General features: G+C 41.6%; 8 protein-coding genes across 8 annotated transcripts; all 8 read left to right on the top strand.

The window, feature by feature from the left end:
- Window positions 1–1,973: 1,973 nt before the first annotated feature.
- Window positions 1,974–2,360, top strand: LOC307120469 (histone H2A-like; the record flags this gene model as incomplete). Its single annotated transcript, XM_079807505.1, has 1 exon — window positions 1,974–2,360. The coding sequence occupies one exon, from the start codon at window positions 1,974–1,976 to the stop codon at window positions 2,358–2,360; it is 387 nt and encodes a 128-aa protein (XP_079663631.1).
- Window positions 2,361–3,159: 799 nt separating this feature from the next.
- On the top strand, window positions 3,160–3,570 carry LOC307120353 (histone H3.2; the record flags this gene model as incomplete). The annotated part of the gene is made up of 1 exon (XM_079807361.1): window positions 3,160–3,570. The coding sequence occupies one exon, from the start codon at window positions 3,160–3,162 to the stop codon at window positions 3,568–3,570; it is 411 nt and encodes a 136-aa protein (XP_079663487.1).
- Window positions 3,571–4,179: 609 nt separating this feature from the next.
- LOC307120555 (histone H4) lies at window positions 4,180–4,491 on the top strand (the record flags this gene model as incomplete). The annotated part of the gene is made up of 1 exon (XM_079807655.1): window positions 4,180–4,491. The coding sequence occupies one exon, from the start codon at window positions 4,180–4,182 to the stop codon at window positions 4,489–4,491; it is 312 nt and encodes a 103-aa protein (XP_079663781.1).
- A 138-nt stretch (window positions 4,492–4,629) lies between these two features.
- LOC307120491 (histone H2B-like) lies at window positions 4,630–6,357 on the top strand. Its single transcript, XM_079807543.1, has one exon. The coding sequence runs from the start codon at window positions 5,428–5,430 to the stop codon at window positions 5,800–5,802; it is 375 nt and encodes a 124-aa protein (XP_079663669.1). The 5' UTR covers window positions 4,630–5,427; the 3' UTR covers window positions 5,803–6,357.
- Window positions 6,358–16,269: 9,912 nt separating this feature from the next.
- Window positions 16,270–16,878, top strand: LOC307120332 (histone H1-like; the record flags this gene model as incomplete). Its single annotated transcript, XM_079807325.1, has 1 exon — window positions 16,270–16,878. One exon carries the CDS (start codon window positions 16,270–16,272, stop codon window positions 16,876–16,878), a length of 609 nt encoding a protein of 202 aa, XP_079663451.1.
- A 529-nt stretch (window positions 16,879–17,407) lies between these two features.
- On the top strand, window positions 17,408–17,794 carry LOC307120440 (histone H2A-like; the record flags this gene model as incomplete). The annotated part of the gene is made up of 1 exon (XM_079807472.1): window positions 17,408–17,794. One exon carries the CDS (start codon window positions 17,408–17,410, stop codon window positions 17,792–17,794), a length of 387 nt encoding a protein of 128 aa, XP_079663598.1.
- Window positions 17,795–18,726: 932 nt separating this feature from the next.
- Window positions 18,727–19,137, top strand: LOC307120370 (histone H3.2; the record flags this gene model as incomplete). The annotated part of the gene is made up of 1 exon (XM_079807384.1): window positions 18,727–19,137. One exon carries the CDS (start codon window positions 18,727–18,729, stop codon window positions 19,135–19,137), a length of 411 nt encoding a protein of 136 aa, XP_079663510.1.
- A 599-nt stretch (window positions 19,138–19,736) lies between these two features.
- LOC307120565 (histone H4) lies at window positions 19,737–20,051 on the top strand (the record flags this gene model as incomplete). Its single annotated transcript, XM_079807665.1, has 1 exon — window positions 19,737–20,051. Exon 1 carries the CDS (start codon window positions 19,740–19,742, stop codon window positions 20,049–20,051), a length of 312 nt encoding a protein of 103 aa, XP_079663791.1. The 5' UTR covers window positions 19,737–19,739.
- Between the last annotated feature and the right edge of the window lie 2,943 nt (window positions 20,052–22,994).

Genomic DNA, 22,994 nt, shown 5'->3' on the forward strand with positions numbered 1-22,994 from the left:
ACGGTGACAAACAGTATTCAGATAAACAGATCTATGCTGAACATCACAAAACAAACTACTAAAAACTCACATAAATCTTTAATCAAAAAATTAAAGAAAATACTAAGAGTAAAGGAAGTTAAGATAATTCCGCTCATAATTGATTAATTCCACAATGCATGCTGGGAGTCAAGGATGAGTTTTGATTGATGGCCCCAGTATGCACTGCATTGTGCTTTTGATGATCACCATTGTTGAGATTCATATGCTGATTCTTGATGTCTAAATGACAGAGTAATTATTATTTTTTTGGCTCAGAACACTATCTCCTTTGTTTACATGGGACAGTCTGTGCAAATGGTGGACATAGCCATACTATTGCTGCCAATAACTGTGCTAACAGGGCTTGTATACAGATACAGTACATGCACAGTTCGAGCATCTGACACACAATCGAGCATCTGTGGGATGTGCTGAACAAACAAGTCCGATCCATGGAGGCCCCACCTCACAATTTACAGGACTTAAATAATCTGCTGCTAACATCTTGGTGCCAGATACCACAGCACACCTTCAGGGAGTCCATGCCTCTGACCGACTGTTTTAGCAGCAAATGTGGGATCAACACAATATTAGGTCATAATGTTATGCCTGATTGGTGTGTAGAGAAATGACATGATGATCACAGCAATAAGAATCAGGATGGAGTTCATTTTATTATTCTGAAATTAAGATAATGGAAACAAACACTTCCCCTTTATTTTGCTTTGTTTTTTATATTTCTGTCACAGGATCAACTGTTTAAATTAATAATCCGCCTGTTTAAAAATATATGTGAGATAATATAATGTAACATTAATTTGGTAATGTCATGTTTGTTGCATTCTTGTTGTCTGATTTGACTGCATTGCTGTTTGAATGTGAGGGTTTATGATTGTCTGTGTGGATAAGCTTTGAATGTTTGACAGTCAGATATAGTCAGGACTAGATTAAGAAGATTGACATATAAGAGACTTTTATTCATGGATTTTCCTCTCATGGTCCTTCATCTAAACCAGAACGCAAATATCTTCATTTAGGTTTCTGGTTTAAAGTAATGCTGTATGAAGTCTCATGTGAAAATATATAAATCAAGCACAAAACCTTTAAATTATGAACATTGCCTGATGGCAAAGACTGAAAGACTCAGGAGGAGTTTCTTCCCCCAGGCCATCAGACTCCTGAACTCAGTCACGTGACTCACTTCACCCCCGCACACACATAAACATCCAGTCTTTTAACATTAACATCCACATACTGCAATTGCACTGCACTTTACGTCCCTATTGTTACTGCGTAACAACCTGTAATAAACCTTGCACATTATACTTCTTTATATATACATATTATATATTTTATGTTAACCACTTATTTTTAAGTCTACAGTTTATCTCACTTATCATATCCACATATTTTTTATATTTTTATTCTTATCTTATTTCCTATTTTTATCTTAACTTGATTTATTTATAATTCTACTTATGTTAATACTTTTTATTCTAATTTTATTCTAATTTTATTCTATTTAATTTCTTGTAACTGTTATTTGCACTGTCCATGGAGCGGACCTGTTTACATTTCACTGCCAGTTGTATATTGTGTATATAACTGTGTATGTGACAAATAAAACTCTTGAATCTTGAATCTTGAATCATTTGCAAATCTGTTTGTGATGGATTTATTTCCTAAAGAGGCTCAACACTACTCCTGGAACACGGGTCTGTCTAATAATGTCATTAGTGTTTAATTTAATAACAATTAAGATTTCGTAAAAATTTATTTAGTCTTCCATCAATTAATTGTTATAGAAATCACGAATAATGGGCTTTTAGAGGAAAGTTCAGTGATTGGTTTAAATCTTATCAGACTCTAAACCAATGGGCGACTGGCACTCTCGTTTAAAGACAGTGTGTGGAGGCGCTGCTCTTCATTGATTCTGTTATTTGACTTGAATAATGAGCGGAAGAGGCAAAACCGGCGGCAAAGCGAGAGCGAAGGCCAAGACTCGCTCCTCCAGGGCGGGACTGCAGTTCCCCGTCGGCCGTGTCCACAGGCTTCTCCGCAAAGGCAACTATGCCCAGCGCGTCGGTGCCGGTGCTCCGGTTTATTTGGCCGCTGTGCTCGAGTATCTCACCGCTGAGATCCTGGAGTTGGCTGGAAACGCCGCTCGGGACAATAAGAAGACCCGCATCATTCCTCGGCACCTGCAGCTGGCGGTGCGCAATGACGAGGAGCTGAACAAGCTTCTGGGTGGCGTGACCATCGCTCAGGGCGGTGTGCTGCCCAACATTCAGGCAGTGCTGCTGCCCAAGAAGACCGAGAAGCCCGCCAAATCCAAATAAACACACTAAAGTCTGCTTTAGCGACCCAAAGGCTCTTTTAAGAGCCACACAATTTATCCCAGAGAGTGATTTTCCATATATCCCATGAATTAATATTTTTCTATATAGTTCTATGATTAATAAAAATAATTGCAGAATGCACATGAACAGAGTTATTGTACTAAACAATGCTGACATTACAAAGGTTGAAGTTTGTTTCTTAGGAAGCTCATGCTCTAAGATCCTATGTTTCTCAATGATGCTATTAGATTTTTTATTAAATCTGACTAGAAATACTTCTGGTTCCTAAAGAATTTTAGAAAAGTAAATTTTGTATCCAGTCTCACTAAAGTTTGTGGCGATTTAATGAATGTATTATGAAACTGCATAGCTTGGCATGGCTAAAACATTTATACTGATGTATTTATCAATACACAAATTAAATATATAAAGTGGTGGTATCTGTACTTGTCTCAGGTTTTAATAACTAGCTTTACAAGTCAAACTGCACATTCGATAAAAAAAAATAAATCCCTGCAGTTTTGGTGTACAAATGTAAAACTGATTTCAGTTAACAAAGAAACAATGAACTAAGCACGTTTGGGCGGGAAAAACAAACTGTAGTTTCTTGTTTGAAAACAGGAGATGCAAAGTAATTGGCCAACTGTCGTTTACAGACGCCAGACATTAACCAATCGAAAGCCTCTGAAGCAGCGCCGTCCAATCAGCGCATGGCAGCTCTAGGGTTAAATAAGCGCGTTCTCGGGAACTATTCATTCGTTCGTTCTGTTCACAGCAGCGGCTGAACTCATTAGAAATAATGGCGAGAACCAAGCAGACCGCTCGTAAGTCCACCGGAGGAAAAGCCCCGAGGAAGCAGCTGGCGACTAAAGCCGCCCGTAAGAGCGCTCCAGCTACCGGTGGCGTTAAAAAGCCTCACCGCTACAGGCCCGGTACCGTGGCGCTGAGAGAGATCCGCCGTTATCAGAAATCCACTGAACTGCTGATCCGCAAACTGCCCTTCCAGCGCCTGGTGAGAGAAATCGCTCAGGACTTCAAGACGGATCTGCGCTTCCAGAGCTCCGCTGTCATGGCCCTGCAGGAGGCGAGCGAGGCTTATTTGGTGGGTCTGTTTGAGGACACCAACCTGTGCGCCATCCACGCCAAGAGAGTCACCATCATGCCCAAAGACATTCAGCTGGCCCGCCGCATCCGCGGAGAGCGCGCTTAGACCCGCAGCGGCTTCAGCCACACACACCCCAAAGGCTCTTTTAAGAGCCACACCAATCCCTCTATGAAAGATAATTTCTATTACTGACGTAAATCCGTTCCAGTTATGAATTATGACAAACAGTTTGTGCAGTTGTTAAATTTAAGTCTGAGAATGCGTGGACTCTCATGGAATGAGAATTTTTCTAAATCTATTTCCATAAATTGTATGCGGTACTGTCACACAATGCTTTTTGTTGCTCGAAGTGTTCAGAAGTTATTTAATTAAACCCCATATTTCCAGAATCAAGCTTTGAAGGATAAATAGCCTGGCTCCCTTTTTTCGGGATGTAATGGTTGAAGAGAGACGGTCCAATCACACCCCAACCCCACCCATAACTCTATCCCTCCACCTATTAGATCCACAGAGGTGGAGCTGAACTCAGTCAAACTCAACCCATGACGTCCAGAGAGGAGGAGGAGCAGCTCTTGGAGAGTAGCGAGTCGGGTGACGTCAACTAGATCCGCCCTTGAATGTGGTTTCAATCAGGTCCGCTAGCTGACTATAAACCTCTCTTCTCCAAAGTGTGTTCTTTATTCAGTGGCTGCTGATTGAAGAAAATCTGTCGTCATGTCTGGAAGAGGAAAAGGCGGTAAAGGACTCGGGAAAGGAGGCGCTAAGCGGCACCGAAAGGTTCTTCGCGACAATATCCAGGGAATCACTAAACCCGCTATTCGGCGTCTGGCTCGACGCGGCGGCGTCAAGCGTATTTCTGGTCTGATCTATGAAGAGACGCGCGGTGTGTTGAAGGTGTTTCTGGAGAACGTCATTCGTGATGCTGTGACCTACACTGAACACGCCAAGAGAAAGACCGTCACCGCCATGGATGTTGTGTACGCGCTGAAGCGACAGGGACGCACCCTGTACGGGTTCGGCGGTTAAGAGACTCACGAAGAAGAAAAACACCAACGGCTCTTTTAAGAGCCACACACACTTTCAATCAAAGAGTCAATGTTTGATATGAGTCGTTTTATGATATAACAAAGTTGATGGTCTTTGCCTTAAGTGATGTTTAATGCATTTAAGATTAGGAAATGTATTATGTCTAGTGACTCAATTCTGCTTTACAACTGCACTTAAATTACATTTAAAGGGTTTAGGGCGTTCGTGGTCATTGTAAATTTAAAAAAGATGTTATTTCACTAACGCATGTATTTCCACGTAGTATATGCGTGTCTTTCAAAGTACAGTAAATATTTCTTGAAATTATAGTGAGTCTACATTGACCAATACAATTTTTTATTCTTTCTGCTTCTAAATGAACGTTAAAATAGTCACAGTCAAAGAACTGTTGGTGATTAAATAAGCATTACATTTAATACAGCGTTTGTGTTCATTCTGCAAGGATTTTTATCAACGCTTGTTCTTTCATGTACAGTATAATAACAGTAAAATACAGTACTATGAATTTTTAGTGAATTTGGCTTACTTGGAATAATAAACAATATACCTTGATTTCTGTTTCTACATAAACGTTAAAAATAGACACCTCAGTTTATGTAGTCAAAGACCAGAAATTATTCACAAAATTTCATGTTATTCATTACAAAAAATGCGGGAAATGAAACAAAGGAACGGAGTCTGATGTGGGGGGATGGTTGTTGTCGGGGGGCGTGATTAACATTTCAGAGCTTCTGATTGGCTCGCCTACAAGTCACGGAGCGTTTAATGTGGCCAATGAAATCATTCTATGGGTGGAGACTCCCAATCACAGAGACCGTTCTTCTCTTCTGATATTAGCATAGGGCAGAGCATAAAAACCCGCCTGTAGTAACTCAGCTTTATTGCTCTTTGAGTGTCTCTGAGTGAAGTTTCATCATGCCTGAACCAGCGAAGTCCGCCCCTAAGAAGGGCTCGAAGAAGGCCGTCACTAAAACCGCCGGCAAGGGCGGAAAGAAGCGCAAGAGGTCCAGGAAGGAGAGCTACGCGATCTACGTGTACAAAGTCCTGAAGCAGGTTCATCCCGACACCGGCATCTCCTCCAAGGCGATGGGAATCATGAACTCTTTCGTCAACGACATCTTCGAGCGCATCGCCGGTGAAGCGTCTCGTCTCGCTCACTACAACAAGCGCTCCACCATCACATCGAGAGAGATCCAGACCGCCGTGCGTCTGCTGCTGCCCGGGGAGCTGGCCAAACACGCCGTGTCTGAGGGCACAAAGGCGGTCACCAAATACACCAGCTCAAAGTAAAGCCGCTCATCTCATCATACACAAAGGCTCTTTTAAGAGCCACACATAACGTCTTTAAAAAGAGCTTTAAGTCCTGGTGACAATTGTAGCTGGATCATTCTACATAGTTTTACACTTTAGGCACGGCATTATGTCTTTAATATGTATTTCATTTTCTAAAATTTTAACTTTCACCGCATTATTTGATTACTTTCTAATTTTTTTTTTAATCAGACCTCATGTACCATTGTTTGGTCACTGGTGTTACCCTCCTAGTTTGGCAATTTTTTCAGCACATAGTCAGAGTTACAGGAACAATAATAATGCAATATATAAAGAGTTTTATTTTAATCAGGTTTAAGTGTTATTGAACCATGTTAATTTTGCGCTTTTACAATGTAAATAATTATAAAACTGTTATAATCAAGTAATGAGGCAGTCCTTTACATTTTTACTCTTGTGTAGCATAATTTAATGGATATAAAATGACATGGGGATATTGCATTTATTCCACTGTATATGGTTAATAAAAAGGTCTCCATTCAGATTTATTTGAATAAATCTTGCATACATGACCCAGACAAAAATATTTTTTCCAGTATTTTCTGGTATCTAGTGGTAACAGCCCAAACTGTCTGCAGGGTGCTAGAGCACACGGCCTTAGATATACACTTTCAAAAGTGAATTTATAACCCAAACAATCAAAAAGCGTCTCTTTTTTGGGCGGGTTATTACAGCTCAGACAACATATACTTACACGTTTATCACTTTTAGCAGTGGTTTATGTAACTTCAAAGGGTTTCCTGTAAAATGACACCAAAATTGTGTATTTAGACCACTGTATGTGGGTATGGGAAGCTTTTCAATTTGATCCACCTACAGGTCTTTTAGGTGAAGTGTAGGGTTGTAAAGAACGTGCAATGCTGGTGCAGTTTAGAACAGGGATTCCCAACCGTGACTGTCTCAGGCGCATTATCTGCTGAAAGAGCCACAGCCACCAGGAAATACCATTTCCATGAAAGGGTGTACATGGTCTCAACAATGCTTAGGTAGGTGGTACGAGTCAAAGTAACATTCACATGGATGGCAGTACCCAAGGTTTCCCAGCAGAACATTACCCAAAGCATCACTGACTCCGCCGTCACGCCTTCTTCCCATAGTGCACCTGGTGCCATGTGTTCCAGAGGTAAGAGACGCACACACACCCGGCCATCCACATGATGTAAAAGAAAACGTGATTCATCAGATCTGGCCACCTTCTTCCATTGCTCCATGGTCCAGTTCTGATGCTCATGTGCCCATTGTTGCCGCTTTCGTGGTGGACATGGGGTCATGGACGACCTGACTGGTCAGCGGCTATGCCGCCCCATACGCAACAAACTGTGATGCTCTGTGTATTCTGACACCTTTCTATCAGAACCAATATTAAAGGGGGGGTAAAATGCTGTTTCATGCATACTGAGATTTTTACATGGACATGGATTTCTGTTACATGCACAAAGTTTAAAAAAAAAAAATTGGACGTTTGATGGAGTATTTCTGTGCCAAAAATACTCCTTCCGGTTTCTCATAAGTTTTGGAAAGTTTTTTTCAAGCATGGGTATATGTGATGTCAGATGGGGTGGAATGTCCTTGTACAGCCCGTATTTTCTCCTGGAGTCGCGCACGCGCGACTAGAGCGAGAGAGCAAATGCTCGCACATTATAGCGCTGTTTAGGGAAGCCGGCTGCGCTGCGGTCACAGGACTTGTGTTTTTGGTTTTCCGGGACAACCCAAGACATCTCTGTACATCTTCCCAAAGAACCCAGCGTTAATGGGACCCCTGCATTTCGGCGACTATTATAAACAAGGCCCAGTTCAACTCCGGATTTGTAACTCGTCTAACGCTGAAAGATGGAGCGGTTCCAGCGATTAAGGTTCACGGTCGTATGTTGGAAGCAGGCGGTCAGTAAAACTGCTTCAAATGTCTTTGTGTTGTTAGCTATCGACTCAATCAAATGCGCTAATATTCCATTGTTTTTCTATGTCAACACGCACTAGTCTGACTTGCAAAACCGTTCCGCTTGCTACTACTAACATTAAATCAACGCATACAGTCCATAAATCAAATTATGTCCTCATAAACCATGAGTAAACACGCACAAATGTTGCAAAACTCGCGCATGACAAGCCGCTATAAGCAGGTAACATTATATACGTTTTACAGTACATACCATTGAGACCTCCTGCTGGAGTCGTCGTTGTTGCTTCTCCTGTTCAATTTCAGCCCCTGGATCTGATTCTGGATCATATATGTATGGCTAAATCCGACTGATCTCCATGGTTTATTTAGGATGACGTTTTTTCCACATTTAAGGATGTCACAGCTTTCTCAGCTCTCAACGCAATAGCTGCGCGCTCATCATTCTTTAGCTCCGCCCACATGATACGCCTCCAGCCGCCCATTTTTTTCCGGAAAGACTCTGTATAGCGTATCTTTCTTTTATAAATATAATAAATTATACTTAAAAATTATACACTCAAGATTGACATGATATAGACTGAAACTGAGTGTTTCACCCCCCCCCCCCCTTAACTTCTTGAGCAGTTTGAGCTCCAGTAGCTTGTCTGTTTGATCGGACCACACGGCCCAGCCTTCGCTCCCCATGTGCATCAATGAGCCTTGGCCTCCCTTGACCCTGTCGTTGGTTCTCCACTGTTCCTTTCTTGGAGCACTTTTGATAGAGACTGACCACTCCAGACCGGGAACACACCACAAGAGCTGCAGTTTTGGAGGTGCTCTGACCCAGTCCTCTAGCCATCACAATTTGGCCCTTGTCAAACTCACTCAAATCCTTACGCTTGTTCATTTTATTGCTTCTAACACATAAACTTTGAGGAGAAAATGTTCACTTGCTGCCTAATATATCCCATCCACATCATCAGTGTGAAGGGTCAAGGGTCAAGCCAAACATCACTTGTCTCTTCATCAGACACATATCCTTCAAGAATGATTTTATGTTCCATATTAAAATAAGAATGAATGATAATCAAGTTATAACCATTTCCTACATTTGATAAATCAGTTCTCTATATTCAAGGAGTGATTTTGGATATTGTAGTGTTTGGATACAGGCGAATGTCCTTGGTGTTTGACACTCCAGGGAGTAAAGAGTGCTCAGCATGTGTTAACTGTATGTCTTACTAAAGTGACCCCTGGTGTCATCTATGTCACAGCTATGGGACTCTTGTGGGGACTCTTTTATGTACCTCTTTTATATGCTTTTCTTACTAAATAGATTAAATTCACTTCTGTACTAAATGTAGTATCAGCATGTTTTGGAGAAGTGCTTTGTTGATAGTTAGTTAAGATATTCCCAACCTTGAGGAAACTGGTATTCTCTGGAGTATTGTGTGTGTGCGTTGTATGATTTGTGCAAATCCAGTATTGGATATGGGCCTTCCTGCAGGCGATGCCAGACCTATAGACGCTTTTCTGTGACCTCCGAGGTCACTGGGGACTAATCTGGGCCTGGGCGACATCAAGTCTACGCATTATTAGAGATATATGCTCCTGTCTGTCTACGTGTGGAAAGTTGCTTACGTTGCATGTTGTTAGAACCAATCAGAATCATTCCACATGGCAGTAATGACGTGTCTAGACCTTGAAAACAGTATAACTGTTCAGAAAATTGTATGTACGTTAGACGGAGGCGGGGAGACTGTTAAAGGGAGCGCGGCCTACGAACTCCTCTTGAGCTGGCTTCTGCTGATGAAATTGCAAACTATTCTTCAGTAAAATTTTCTTTAATTAATCTGACTCCTGACTCTTGGTCTTCATTTTTCACTACTGGTCCTGGGTCCTAAGCTGTTACCCCAACAAGTGTTATTCACTTGTTAAGCCTGATTGTACTGTATAACATGGTATTCAAATTTGCATTGCAGCATCTATTCAACAAATGAATTAACAAATTCAGTCTGTAATGTTTAAGATTTTTATTAACAAGCAGCAGCATGCATAGTGCAAATAATATTAGCAGCAGTTAGACAATATTTGCATGACCTTTCACTGACTTTTACTTTGTACAGCAGTATGCTATGCTTAGCAAATTTATATTGTAATGTTTGAGAATATTATTAGCAGGAGCGCGCACATAGCAAATTCTTATTGCAACATTTCAATTTTAACAGCAACAAATCAAATTCAGTTTGTAATGTTTGAGGTTTTTGTCAGCAGCAGCCGCATGCACAGCCCTTCCTAGCAGTTCTGTAGCGCGCAGATATTCATTTGGTCGAATAATATAATAGGAATACTTTTCATTAGCTTAGTAGATTATAAAGGCATGTATTTTCACTGCAGACGTTGGTAAGAAGATAATGACACTAATGACAACAATAATGACAACAAATAATTTAAAACTAAATGCTTTAGTTTATTTCTTCATATCTATCAGCTACGTGATATCTTGTTTAACGACTAGCATAGTGCACATTTCTACCTAGGTACATTTGAGCTATATTGCCTCAAGCATAGCTGTTCAAGTCATTAGTTAAATAAACGGGGTACGACACCCAGGTTAACATTGCTAAGTCTCTAGTTAATTTCTCTGGGCTTCGCTAGCCCAAATATACATTTTAAGTCAAGTCACTAGTTTTAAGCTATCTTTACAGCAATAGTTCACTAGCATTAAAGCCCAATTTATACTTTTGTGTCAAGTGTACGCCGTAGCTATGCCGTAGGCTGTGTGATGCGAGCGTACCCTACGACGTACCCTGACGCGCACCTCTCCAAAAATGTAACAACGTGTCAATTCTACACAGACCGCAAGCGCTGTGATTGGTCTGCCAGGACCCCTCCCTCAGGTCAATAAAAAAAAAAATTCTGCAATAGGAGTGTGTGGGTTGATAGTTTCATCCTTATATCTGCTATATAACACACTATTTACACACTGATGCAGTATGTCCATACCTCTGGCAATTATAACACCTCAACGGTGGGGCTATGTATTCCCTAATCGAGTAGCTGATAAAACCCATCTTAATCCGTTCTGGCAATTCTTTCCCTTCAAACTTTAGACGCACTGACAAGTTATCTATTCTTCTTCCATCTCTATTCTTCTGTAAACGGACTGCATCAATGACCTTTTCTCCATCTAGATTATATTTTAATTCCTCCATATTAACTCCTAACGGAACTCCGTTTATCACACCAAACACCCACGACGTCTGTCCTACAATCTTAAAGCTCATCACCGACTTCTTTCCCACAACTTTTAGTTTTATAGCTTTGTTTTTCTGCTCTTCATTCATCCATGCTATCAATAAAGCACCATCTCGCAACACTTTTACAAACTCTATCTCACCTACTAATTTCCTCAATTCGTATGTCAACTCCAACGGATTTATTCCTAAAACTCCTACCGCTTCTTTAAATTTTAATATTACCCTAAATCCTCCAAATCTTATTTCTTCCATCCCCTTCTTCCTCACTCGCTACCAAACTACTTTCTGATCCTTCCTCCTTACCTTTTTTCCTCTTTTTAGATTCCATCTTTCGTGACCTTCCGTTTATCTTTGTCCACCCTACCTCTATATCATCCTCCTTTTCATCTGTATTATCCATTCTTAAAGTCTCTGATCCATTACCAGTTCGATGTTCACTCGCTTTACTTTTCGTATTTTTTTAATTGTTTGATTTAGCCGCCATGGTCCCCCTGAGCTCAGGCTGCTGCTGCTGTTCGACTCTGAGACCTCACTCCTCACTTCCGCCACCATCCCGGGCTGCATTTCTATTTCCTTTTTCTCTCAAAATAAGCGTGTCTAGCGCAAACGAAAAAGTTATAGACAAGTTTGTTAGGCTCGCACAGACGGAGCAGAGCGAGGATAATTCATATATTACTTGCATCACTAGGCTAGGCCTATGAAATATGTCATCAAAATAAAAAAAGTCAACAACATTTAGGCCTAACGAGTTCCTTATATATTAATGACATGAGGCAATGATATGAGTTATCACACAAGGTGCTGTTTTTCTGAACATCTGCACTAGCTGAGACCTGGGGGCCTCAACCGTTGCGTACGCATACGCCACTTCCAACGCATAAGTTGTGATTTATAAAAACAAACTTGACGGGAAAATTTGCGCACACGCAAACTTTGACCCATGCGTACAAACTCTTTTGAGAAAAGTAATGAAGTAAGAACTATTTTAAACTCTGTTTTAATTTATATACACATTTGCTAATGTTCAAGTTTCATTCATTTAAATTACATAAAGTCATTACTCAGAATTAAACTAAATGATTTAAATATAGATGCGGATGTGCTAGCTACTTGATCACTTTTCCTGTGACACGCTGTTTTAATGGCAACAAGGATTAAATATAGGTTAATTAAAATAATTCCTATTTAAACTAAGCTCATGTTATGACAAAATATGTTTTAGCGAGAACGATGATCAGTGATGCACACTTCGATATTACAAACACCGCTGGAATCGGTGTTCGTATGGTCCATTGTCCGCTTTGTATGGAAGCCCATTTCCGCCACTTGAAAAAAAAAATTTGAGCATAAAAAGTAAAAATTATGACATACTTAAGTCATGACATAAAAAAAAATCAAAATTATGATTTACTAAATCGTAATTATGACTTTAAAAATCGAAATTATGATTTACTAAATAGAAATTATGACTTTAAAAGTCATAATTATGAGATAAACTAAATCGAAATTTTGACATACCAAGTCGAAATTATGACTTTAAAAGACATAATTATGAGATTAAAAAAAACAAACAAATTATGACTTTCTGCTCATTGATGTGCCGCCACCCATGATGAGTTGCGCGCGCATGAATGAGTATTTAACTGTAGTTTGAGCTGCTAATGATGGAATGATTGTCTTATTATCTGCACGGCATTAATATCTCTGATCAAACGCTCTTCAGAGGATTTTAAGAGCAAGCTTTAGCGCAGAAACAACAGAATGGATGTGAGGTGGCAGCTGAACATATTCTAATGTGTTATTATGGAAATATGATCCAGAACACACACCATCAGAATCTGCTGTAATGCAGGAGTGTGTCCAGTAATGACCCGTCCAGTGGGATCTGATTTGTACAGTCACCTGAGGGTGGCGCTGTTCTGAGATCCTATTTCATTAATAACGCAGCAGAATATGCTGTAATTTCCCTACAGTATTAATTTTATTGACCTCCACGTGCTCGGTTTTGATAATATTTCAAATAATTTAATCGATGTATAAATATTTAATCTGTTACAAATTCTAATAAAGTAATATAATTATATATAAACATATAATGTAATCTTTCTCTGCTTTTAAACAGATATAGAGTAAGACATGAACAATGCCTCCAATGATAGATATGTGCAATAACACTTAGCCTATTTGACAAGAATCTCTTCCTCCATTCCCTGTTAATTCTATTGTTTTCTGTTCTAAAGCACACTTGTACACATTAGTCTATTTTTGTTTATTATGCATATGTGCATCTCATTCATTTATCTTTATTATCTTTATTATTTATTGTACTATCTGTGTACTGTGGTCTCTGTGCACTGGAAACTTCTGTCACCAAAACACATTTCTTGTGTGTGCAAACATGACTATGAAGCTTTTGATTCTGGTTTAATTCTAAAGAGCAACTCTGGGTCAATTTGTCACGTGCGCCATTTATTGAAACATACAATATAATTTTACAGGAGTATTACTGTTTAATGAAAACTGCTGCCTGATCACAACGCGTCCAGTTGCCTATGATCTGACGGATGTACAGTCACCTGAGCGTGGCGCTGTTCTGAGATCATATTTCATTAATGACGCAGCAGAATATGTTGTATGCAGGATTTCGTCTGAGAATTAATAGAGTAAGGCATGGAGCTTATACAAAGAGCTACTCTGGGTGAATTTGTCACGTGCGCCATTTATTGAAACATATTAGAAATGTTTTTACAGGAGTATTACTGTTTAATGAAAACTGCTCCATCTCAACCTCATATTTCTGTTGCAACAGAACTATGAGCAGCAGAACTCACTGTTGCAACACCATTCAACCAACGTGTCACAACGTGTGTGTGTGTGTGTATGTGTGTGTGTCACTGACATAGCAGTTTATCTGATTTGTTTTGCAGATGCAAAGTTTACAGTTTATTAACTGTTGGGGTAACAGCTTGGGACCCAGGAACAGTAGTGAAAAATTAAGACCAAGAGTCAGGAGTCAGGTTAATTAAAGAAATGTAAATAAAATAATTTTTTTTCGGCTATAGGCTTCCCGATAGGTCAATTGTGGCTGTTATTTATTTATTCGAATTTGGGTGTTTTGTGTGATTCCATTGTCCATTATATGTGATTGTTTGGTGTTGTGTGAGCTACTGGATGTTTGAGGGATGAATAAAGTATTCATCGTCATCATCATCATCATCATCAACATCACTGTTTTTGCTCCATCAAAGAAAACAGAACAAACAGCAGAACACTTGGGCTGTGTCCGAAATCGCGTATGTGAGTAGGTACTACATTTGAATTTGAACGAACTTCACTAAAAGTATGTTCTATATAGGCCCTGTCCCAAATGGCACACTTCATGTGCACTTTCGGTCTTGTGGACTTACAATGGCCGCTGCGTGCACGTGTCCGTTAAGTCCATGAGACCGCAGGGTGTTCCATTTGTCATTTTAGGTCTCAGAAGGGTGCTCGTGAGCGCCCCCTTTGAGGTCGATATGCGCCCTCGATGCGCACTTCTGCTGAGCCCACACTGGTGCAGGTTACATAGCGGACATCTTCCCGGCAGTCAAAGCGGCATTACGTTGTGAAAGTGCGGACTCAGAGGAAGGCCGTTAGGGTTTAGGGTGCCATTTGGGACAGGGCCATAGTATGAAAGAATGTAGTACTACATCCGCCAATGTTGTCATGATCATGTGACCTACCAGTGTCAGTTGCGTTCCATCACCTCCATAAATCTTCTCCCGTGGCCTCATGGGATAGTAAAGTGTCCATCGTATCAGCACTTCAGAAGTAGTAGGTCATCCGGGTACTTTTTGCCTACTGTTTTTACAATACTATGAATTCAGACATACTACTCTGTTGGAGTACTGTTTTTCGCATACTATATATTAGAGAATTATTCATTTTTGGATGCAGCTTTGTTTTGTTCCTCAAAGAATCAGCGTATTTGAACGTATCAGATGAGTAAGTGATTCAATTAGGCTACCCATTCGGATTTTTGAACGAATTGATTGAATAAAGGAGACTTGCCGCCACCTTCTGCCGATTTTAGTTTCATAGTTAAAAAGTAGACTATTAATTCATTCAATCATTTAATATTTCTATGCTAAAATGTTACATTTAAAATGTGTATATCTTAACATAACTTATGCAATTTTAATTTGCTGTGTAAATCCATTTATGCCATGTCTAAGCAGCCTATGTATAAATCTAAAATCGGATTTTATCGATCCTGACTTCCTTCTATTGCAATAATAGCAATACACTGTCGTTGTTTTCTGCTTGAATTTGTTGTTTACATTTACTGTTCATCTCTGTCTTTATTGATCATTTATTTCAGAGTTTTGATCTCTCTGTAATCTGAGAGAGCACATCCTGCTTTTTGTTGTAAACTTTGACTATGGCATGTTGCATATTAATTGTTCTAGGAACCTCTTTTAATTTTTGTGTAATTTTTGCTACTGCAAGGTATGGCCCAAACAGAAACTAAAGCCCAGGGGTCACCTGCCCCCCAAGTCCTGCCCTGTGTATAGTTGTTTAAAGGACATTATGGCCTGTGCCATCATTTCTATGCACATGGTTCCATATATGAGATGAATGGCGAATCAGGAGACACAAAATCCTTTATTACAATTAAGATTTTTATGTCGTGATATATATGATGTACATCATATATGAGTTAAACCATGGATCCTCCGCTGGCCAGACATGAGAGTCACAGACAGACTCGAGCCTCGATCCGGATGATGTTCGTGTGCTTCCAGCTGCCCAGATCAACATCTGTATGAAAGCCTCCTCAAGCCCTCACTGATGCTGCTCTCATTAAAGTCTCTTTCAGACTGTCTGCTGAACACACAGAGGACGGGTTTAGGAGTTTATTAACTCTTTCATTAAAATTATCCATCGGATTTGCACGTGGCGTTTCGCCGTGGCTGATGCTCGCCTTGGATTTGACCTGACGAAGACAAAAGTAACATTTCCTCTTCGCGTATTTGAGTCTCCAATGAAAGGCCAGAACCTCTGCTTGGTGTTCACTGTGTTTTGACTGTGATAAACTATTTTACCGCTCCAGTTTTTTCCACAAATGTATGAGAAGAAAACACAAGCGTGAGCGGCTCGTGGACGCGCACAGACGCCGAGCGGGCGGGTTGAGTCTATGAGGTTCTCATGTGTTATTCAAAAGCGCAGCGCCGCTCGAGCGCTATTCATTGCTGAACCCAGACAGCGCTTGAGAGACTTTAGATCCGATCAGAGAAAGAGATAGAAATGGCAGAAACCGCCCCAGCCCCGGCCAAATCGCCGAAGAAGAAGTCCGCTGCGAAAGCCAAGAAAGCAGGTCCAGGCGTCGGCGAGCTCATCGTCAAGGCTGTGTCCGCGTCGAAGGAGAGGAGCGGTGTGTCCCTCGCCGCCCTGAAGAAAGCGCTCGCCGCCGGCGGCTACGATGTGGAGAAGAACAACTCCCGCGTCAAGATCGCCATCAAGAGCCTGGTGACTAAAGGCACCCTGGTGCAGGTCAAAGGGACCGGCGCCTCCGGATCCTTCAAGCTCAACAAGCAGCAAGCCGAGACCAAGAAGAAACCCGCCAAGAAAGCGGCTCCTAAAGCGAAGAAGCCCGCGGCCAAGAAACCCGCCGCCGCTAAGAAGCCTAAAGCTGCAGCAGCAAAGAAGCCCAAAGCCGCCAAGAAATCACCGAAGAAGGCCAAGAAACCCGCCGCCACAGCCGCTAAGAAGGCGACGAAGAGCCCCAAGAAGGCAAAGAAACCAGCAGCCGCTAAGAAAACAGCCAAAAGCCCTAAAAAGGCCAAGGTGGCGAAACCTAAAGCGGCAAAGCCTAAAGCCGCCAAGCCTAAAAAGGCAGCTCCCAAAAAGAAATAAAAATTCACTGTTTGTTCCTCAACGGCTCTTTTAAGAGCCACCCACTAACTCTGAATAAAGAGCAAATCACGTATTTTAATGATTTGTTAATTTTGAAAGCAAAGCCAATATGTGCCTTTTGACCACAGACTCTGAACAAACAGGTCACAGAGTTTAGGAAAACATCGAGTAAACATTTGTATTCATAAGAACTAGGTTAAAGTGGTAAATTAAAATATTACAATAGGAACGTAAAACTACAGCATCATAAGGTCAATGTGAACAGAATACAGTGTTTGGTAGGAACAGCGATTAATATCCATATTTGAACGATTCAAATTTTCTATCCAATCTTTTTCAAGTTTTCATCTCTTCTGTCCAAAATACTTGTGTACAATCATTCCCGCCGAGAGGGGGTTGGGCTTTGGAGGGAAGTTCAGTGATTGGTTTAAATCTGATCAGACTCTAAACCAATGGACGACTGGCTCTCTCCTTTAAAGACAGTGTGTGGAGGGGCTGTTCTTCATTCTGTAACTGACAGACTTCAATAATGAGCGGAAGAGGCAAAACCGGTGGAAAGGCTCGCGCCAAGGCCAAGACTCGCTCCTCCAGGGCGGGACTGCAGTTCCCCGTCGGCCGTGTCCACAGGCTTCTCCGCAAAGGCAACTATGCCCAGCGCGTCGGTGCCGGTGCTCCGGTTTATTTGGCCGCTGTGCTCGAGTATCTCACCGCTGAGATCCTGGAGTTGGCTGGAAACGCCGCTCGAGACAACAAGAAGACCCGCATCATTCCTCGGCACCTGCAGCTGGCGGTGCGCAATGACGAGGAGCTGAACAAGCTTCTGGGTGGCGTGACCATCGCTCAGGGCGGTGTGCTGCCCAACATTCAGGCCGTGCTGCTGCCCAAGAAGACCGAGAAGCCCGCCAAATCCAAATAAACACACTGAAAGCGACCCAAAGGCTCTTTTAAGAGCCACCCATTTTCTCTCCAAGAGAGTGATTTTCAATTATACCATCTTTAATTTATTTTAAGAGTTCTTTATATTAACCCATTTTTGCCCGAATTCTTCTGGATGGTTTCAAGCATGGTCGTGTTAGTGTCCTATGTGAATGTTCTGCACTTATTTTTCTCAAGTTTATTTTCATTTTTTCCCTTGATAATCGTCTTTGAATGCGTGTCCTTTTGATTTAAAACAAATGCAAAATATTGTAATTTGAAATGGCACTAGTTCCTGTACTATATTCAATGCTAACATTTTTTTAAAAGGGTGCCAAAGGTTTAAGTGTTTCTTACGGAAACTACTGTAATTTAAGAGAATTTTGTCAGACTTCATTCATAATCAGCTTTTCAGTGGTGCTATAATCCTTAAAATTAAACTAGAAATGCATTATTTTATCTACATTCATTCTAGTCTCACTGTTGATTTAATGTATTATGAAAATGCATATGGTTTTATTGGCATGGTTAAAATATTTAAATGAAATATATGATGAAATATAAATAATGTGGCGATATAAGTATCTGTAACTTACATTTCTCAGTTTTGAGACTCTGCATTCAATAAGATTTTTAAAAAACAATCACGGGTTTCGGTGCAGAAATATAACTGATTTCGCTTATTTTATTTTCGTAAAAGTGTTTCACTTTTTGTTTCAAAGGACGTTTGGGCGGGAACCACAAACTGTCGTCTGAAAACGGGGTATGCAAAGCCATTGGCCAAATGTTAATAGGACAATAACCAATAAAAAGCCTCTAAAGCAGCGCCGTCCAATCAGCGCATGGCAGCTCTAGGCTTAAATAAGCGCGTGTTCTTGTGAACTCTTCATCCGTTTGTTCTGTTCACAGCAGCGGCTGAACTCATTAGAAACAATGGCGAGAACCAAGCAGACCGCTCGTAAGTCCACCGGAGGAAAAGCCCCGAGGAAGCAGCTGGCGACTAAAGCCGCCCGTAAGAGCGCTCCAGCTACCGGTGGCGTTAAGAAGCCTCACCGCTACAGGCCCGGTACCGTGGCGCTGAGAGAGATCCGCCGTTATCAGAAATCCACTGAACTGCTGATCCGCAAACTGCCCTTCCAGCGCCTGGTGAGAGAAATCGCTCAGGACTTCAAGACGGATCTTCGCTTCCAGAGCTCCGCTGTCATGGCCCTGCAGGAGGCGAGCGAGGCTTATTTGGTGGGTCTGTTTGAGGACACCAACCTGTGCGCCATCCACGCCAAGAGAGTCACCATCATGCCCAAAGACATTCAGCTGGCCCGCCGCATCCGCGGAGAGCGCGCTTAGACCCGCAGCGGCTTCAGCCACACACACCCCAAAGGCTCTTTTAAGAGCCACACCAATCCCTCTATGAAAGATAATTTCCATCACTGACGTAAATCCGTTTGGCCCGAGTTGTGAATGAACACAAACAGTCTGTGCAGTTGTTAAATTTAAATCTGAGATTGCATTGAGTAGTTTTTAATTTTTTATTCAAAATTTATTATTGTATGCGGTACTGACACAGTGCTTTTTGTTGTTTGAAGTGTTCAAAAGTTATTTATTTAAACGCCATATTTCCAGAATCAGGCTTCGAAGGACAGCTAGACTCCCTTTCTCGGGATGTAATGGGTGAAGAGAGACGGTCCAATCACACCCCAACCCCACCCATAACTCTATCTCTCCATCTATTAGATCCACAGAGGTGGAGCTGAACTCAGTCAAACTCAACCCATGACGTCCAGAGAGGAGGAGCAATGAGCAGCTCTTGGAGAGTAGCGTGTCGGGTGACGTAAACTAGATCCGCCCATGAATGTGGTTTCAATCAGGTCCGCTAGCTGACTATAAACTCCTCTTCTCCAAAGTTTGTTCTTTATTCAGTTGTTGTGGATTGAAGAGAATCTGTCGTCATGTCTGGAAGAGGAAAGGGCGGTAAAGGACTCGGGAAAGGAGGCGCTAAGCGGCACCGAAAGGTTCTCCGCGATAATATCCAGGGAATCACTAAACCCGCTATTCGGCGTCTGGCTCGACGTGGCGGCGTCAAGCGTATTTCTGGCCTGATCTATGAAGAGACGCGCGGTGTGTTGAAGGTGTTTCTGGAGAACGTCATTCGTGATGCTGTGACCTACACTGAACACGCCAAGAGAAAGACCGTCACCGCCATGGATGTTGTGTACGCGCTGAAGCGACAGGGACGCACCCTGTACGGGTTCGGCGGTTAGAGACTCACGAAGAAGAAAAACACCAACGGCTCTTTTAAGAGCCACACACACTTTCACACAAAGAACAAGTATCCAGGTGGTGAAAATGTTGAAATTATAGTGTTAATGGTGATTAAATAAGCATTACATTTTATAAAGATTAATGATTGTTTTTGCTCATTCTGCCATGATTCTTGTGTTTGGTTGACGGTATAGACTGTAACGTAATAAAAAGTTCTTCTCTTCTGATATTAGCATAGGATAAAACTACAGGCGGGTTAACTCAGCTTTATTGCTCTTTGAGTGTCTCTGAGTGAAGCATCTAGCCTGGCTCCGCCCTCCTACGTACTTCCGCTCAATTTTCATTTTCCTTCAGTACTACTTCTGGGACTGCGGTGTAAGCTTAGGTTTTCCCCCGAACAATTTTTTACCGGTCCAATCAGCGAACAGAGGGAGTGGCTGAGAGCGATGACGTTGATGTCATGCGCTAGTTTGAGTTGTAGTTCAGTAATGGCGGCGGTGAAAGATGCGAGTGTGTGGCAGCGCTGACGAATGTCCAGAAGTTAAAACCGGAGTGTGGCGAGGTGGACGAGCGAGCGAGACCGGTGTGCGTGATTGAGACACACCGGTCTGAGTCCTCTCATGAGGGAGCATGGAGGCATATAAGGATGAGCGACGCTGGTTCAGGATGAGAGAGAACTTGGCCTGGATTTTAAGTTGTGTTTTGTTATGTTTGTGCGCGGCAGTCGTCCGTGAGGGGCTGCCGCTTTTACTTTCATTTTGTGTGTAGGTTTAGAGATCAGTGTTTGGTGTAGGCAATCAGTACTTAATTCGTTACAGTAACGGGTAGGTTAAGGGAAAACAGTTTGGTGTAGGCAATCAGTACTTAATTCGTTACAGTGACGGTTAGGTTTAGGGAAAAGAGTTTGGTGTAGGCAATCAGTACTTAATTCGTTACAGTGATGGGTAGGTTAAGGGAAAAGAGTTTGGTGTAGGCAATCAGTACTTAATTCGTTACAGTGACGGTTAGGTTTAGGGAAAAGAGTTTGGTGTAGGCAATCAGTACTTAATTCGTTACAGTGACGGTTAGGTTTAGGGAAAAGAGTTTGGTGTAGGCAATCAGTACTTAATTCGTTACAGTGACGGGTAGGTTAAGGGAAAAGAGTTTGGTGTAGGCAATCAGTACTTAATTCGTTAGAGTGACGGTTAGGTTAAGGGAAAAGAGTTTGGTGTAGGCAATCAGTACTTAATTCGTTACAGTGACGGGTAGGTTAAGGGAAAAGAGTTTGGTGTAGGCAATCAGTACTTAATTCGTTACAGTGACGGTTAGGTTAAGGGAAAAGAGTTTGGTGTAGGCAATCTTAATTTGTTACAGTGACGGTTAGGTTTAGGGATCAGTGTTTGGTGTAGGCAATCAGTACTTAATTCGTTACAGTGACGGGTAGGTTAAGGGAAAAGAGTTTGGTGTAGGCAATCAGTACTTAATTCGTTACAGTGACGGTTAGGTTAAGGGAAAAGAGTTTGGTGTAGGCAATCTTAATTTGTTACAGTGACGGTTAGGTTTAGGGATCAGTGTTTGGTGTAGGCAATCAGTACTTAATTCGTTACAGTGATGGGTAGGTTAAGGGAAAAGAGTTTGGTGTAGGCAATCTTAATTCGTTACAGTGACGGTTAGGTTTAGGGAAAAGAGTTTGGTGTAGGCAATCAGTACTTAATTCGTTACAGTGATGGGTAGGTTAAGGGAAAAGAGTTTGGTGTAGGCAATCAGTACTTAATTCGTTACAGTGACGGGTAGGTTAAGGGAAAAGAGTTTGGTGTAGGCAATCAGTACTTAATTCGTTACAGTGACGGTTAGGTTTAGGGATCAGTGTTTGGTGTAGGCAATCAGTACTTAATTCGTTACAGTGACGGTTAGGTTTAGGGAAAAGAGTTTGGTGTAGGCAATCAGTACTTAATTCGTTACAGTGATGGGTAGGTTAAGGGAAAAGAGTTTGGTGTAGGCAATCAGTACTTAATTCGTTACAGTGACGGGTAGGTTAAGGGAAAAGAGTTTGGTGTAGGCAATCAGTACTTAATTCGTTACAGTGACGGGTAGGTTAAGGGAAAAGAGTTTGGTGTAGGCAATCAGTACTTAATTCGTTACAGTGATGGGTAGGTTAAGGGAAAAGAGTTTGGTGTAGGCAATCAGTACTTAATTCGTTACAGTGACGGGTAGGTTAAGGGAAAAGAGTTTGGTGTAGGCAATCAGTACTTAATTCGTTACAGTGACGGTTAGGTATAGGGATCAGTGTTTGGTGTAGGCAATCAGTACTTAATTCGTTACAGTGACGGTTAGGTTTAGGGAAAAGAGTTTGGTGTAGGCAATCAGTACTTAATTCGTTACAGTGATGGGTAGGTTAAGGGAAAAGAGTTTGGTGTAGGCAATCAGTACTTAATTCGTTACAGTGAAGGGTAGGTTAAGGGAAAAGAGTTTGGTGTAGGCAATCAGTACTTAATTCGTTACAGTGACGGTTAGGTTTAGGGAAAAGAGTTTGGTGTAGGCAATCAGTACTTAATTCGTTACAGTGACGGTTAGGTTAAGGGAAAAGAGTTTGGTGTAGGCAATCTTAATTTGTTACAGTGACGGTTAGGTTTAGGGATCAGTGTTTGGTGTAGGCAATCAGTACTTAATTCGTTACAGTGACGGGTAGGTTAAGGGATCAGTGTTTGGTGTAGGCAATCAGTACTTAATTCGTTACAGTGATGGGTAGGTTAAGGGAAAAGAGTTTGGTGTAGGCAATCTTAATTCGTTACAGTGACGGTTAGGTTTAGGGAAAAGAGTTTGGTGTAGGCAATCAGTACTTAATTCGTTACAGTGATGGGTAGGTTAAGGGAAAAGAGTTTGGTGTAGGCAATCAGTACTTAATTCGTTACAGTGACGGGTAGGTTAAGGGAAAAGAGTTTGGTGTAGGCAATCAGTACTTA

Source organism: Gobio gobio (genome assembly GCF_949357685.1).
Source record: "Gobio gobio genome assembly, chromosome: 2".
NCBI classification, from domain to species: domain Eukaryota; kingdom Metazoa; phylum Chordata; class Actinopteri; order Cypriniformes; family Gobionidae; genus Gobio; species Gobio gobio.

Bases quoted from the DNA above. Each gene is read 5' to 3' on its own strand.
- LOC307120491 (XM_079807543.1), top strand. From the start codon at position 5,428: ATGCCTGAACCAGCGAAGTCCGCCCCTAAGAAGGGCTCGAAGAAGGCC.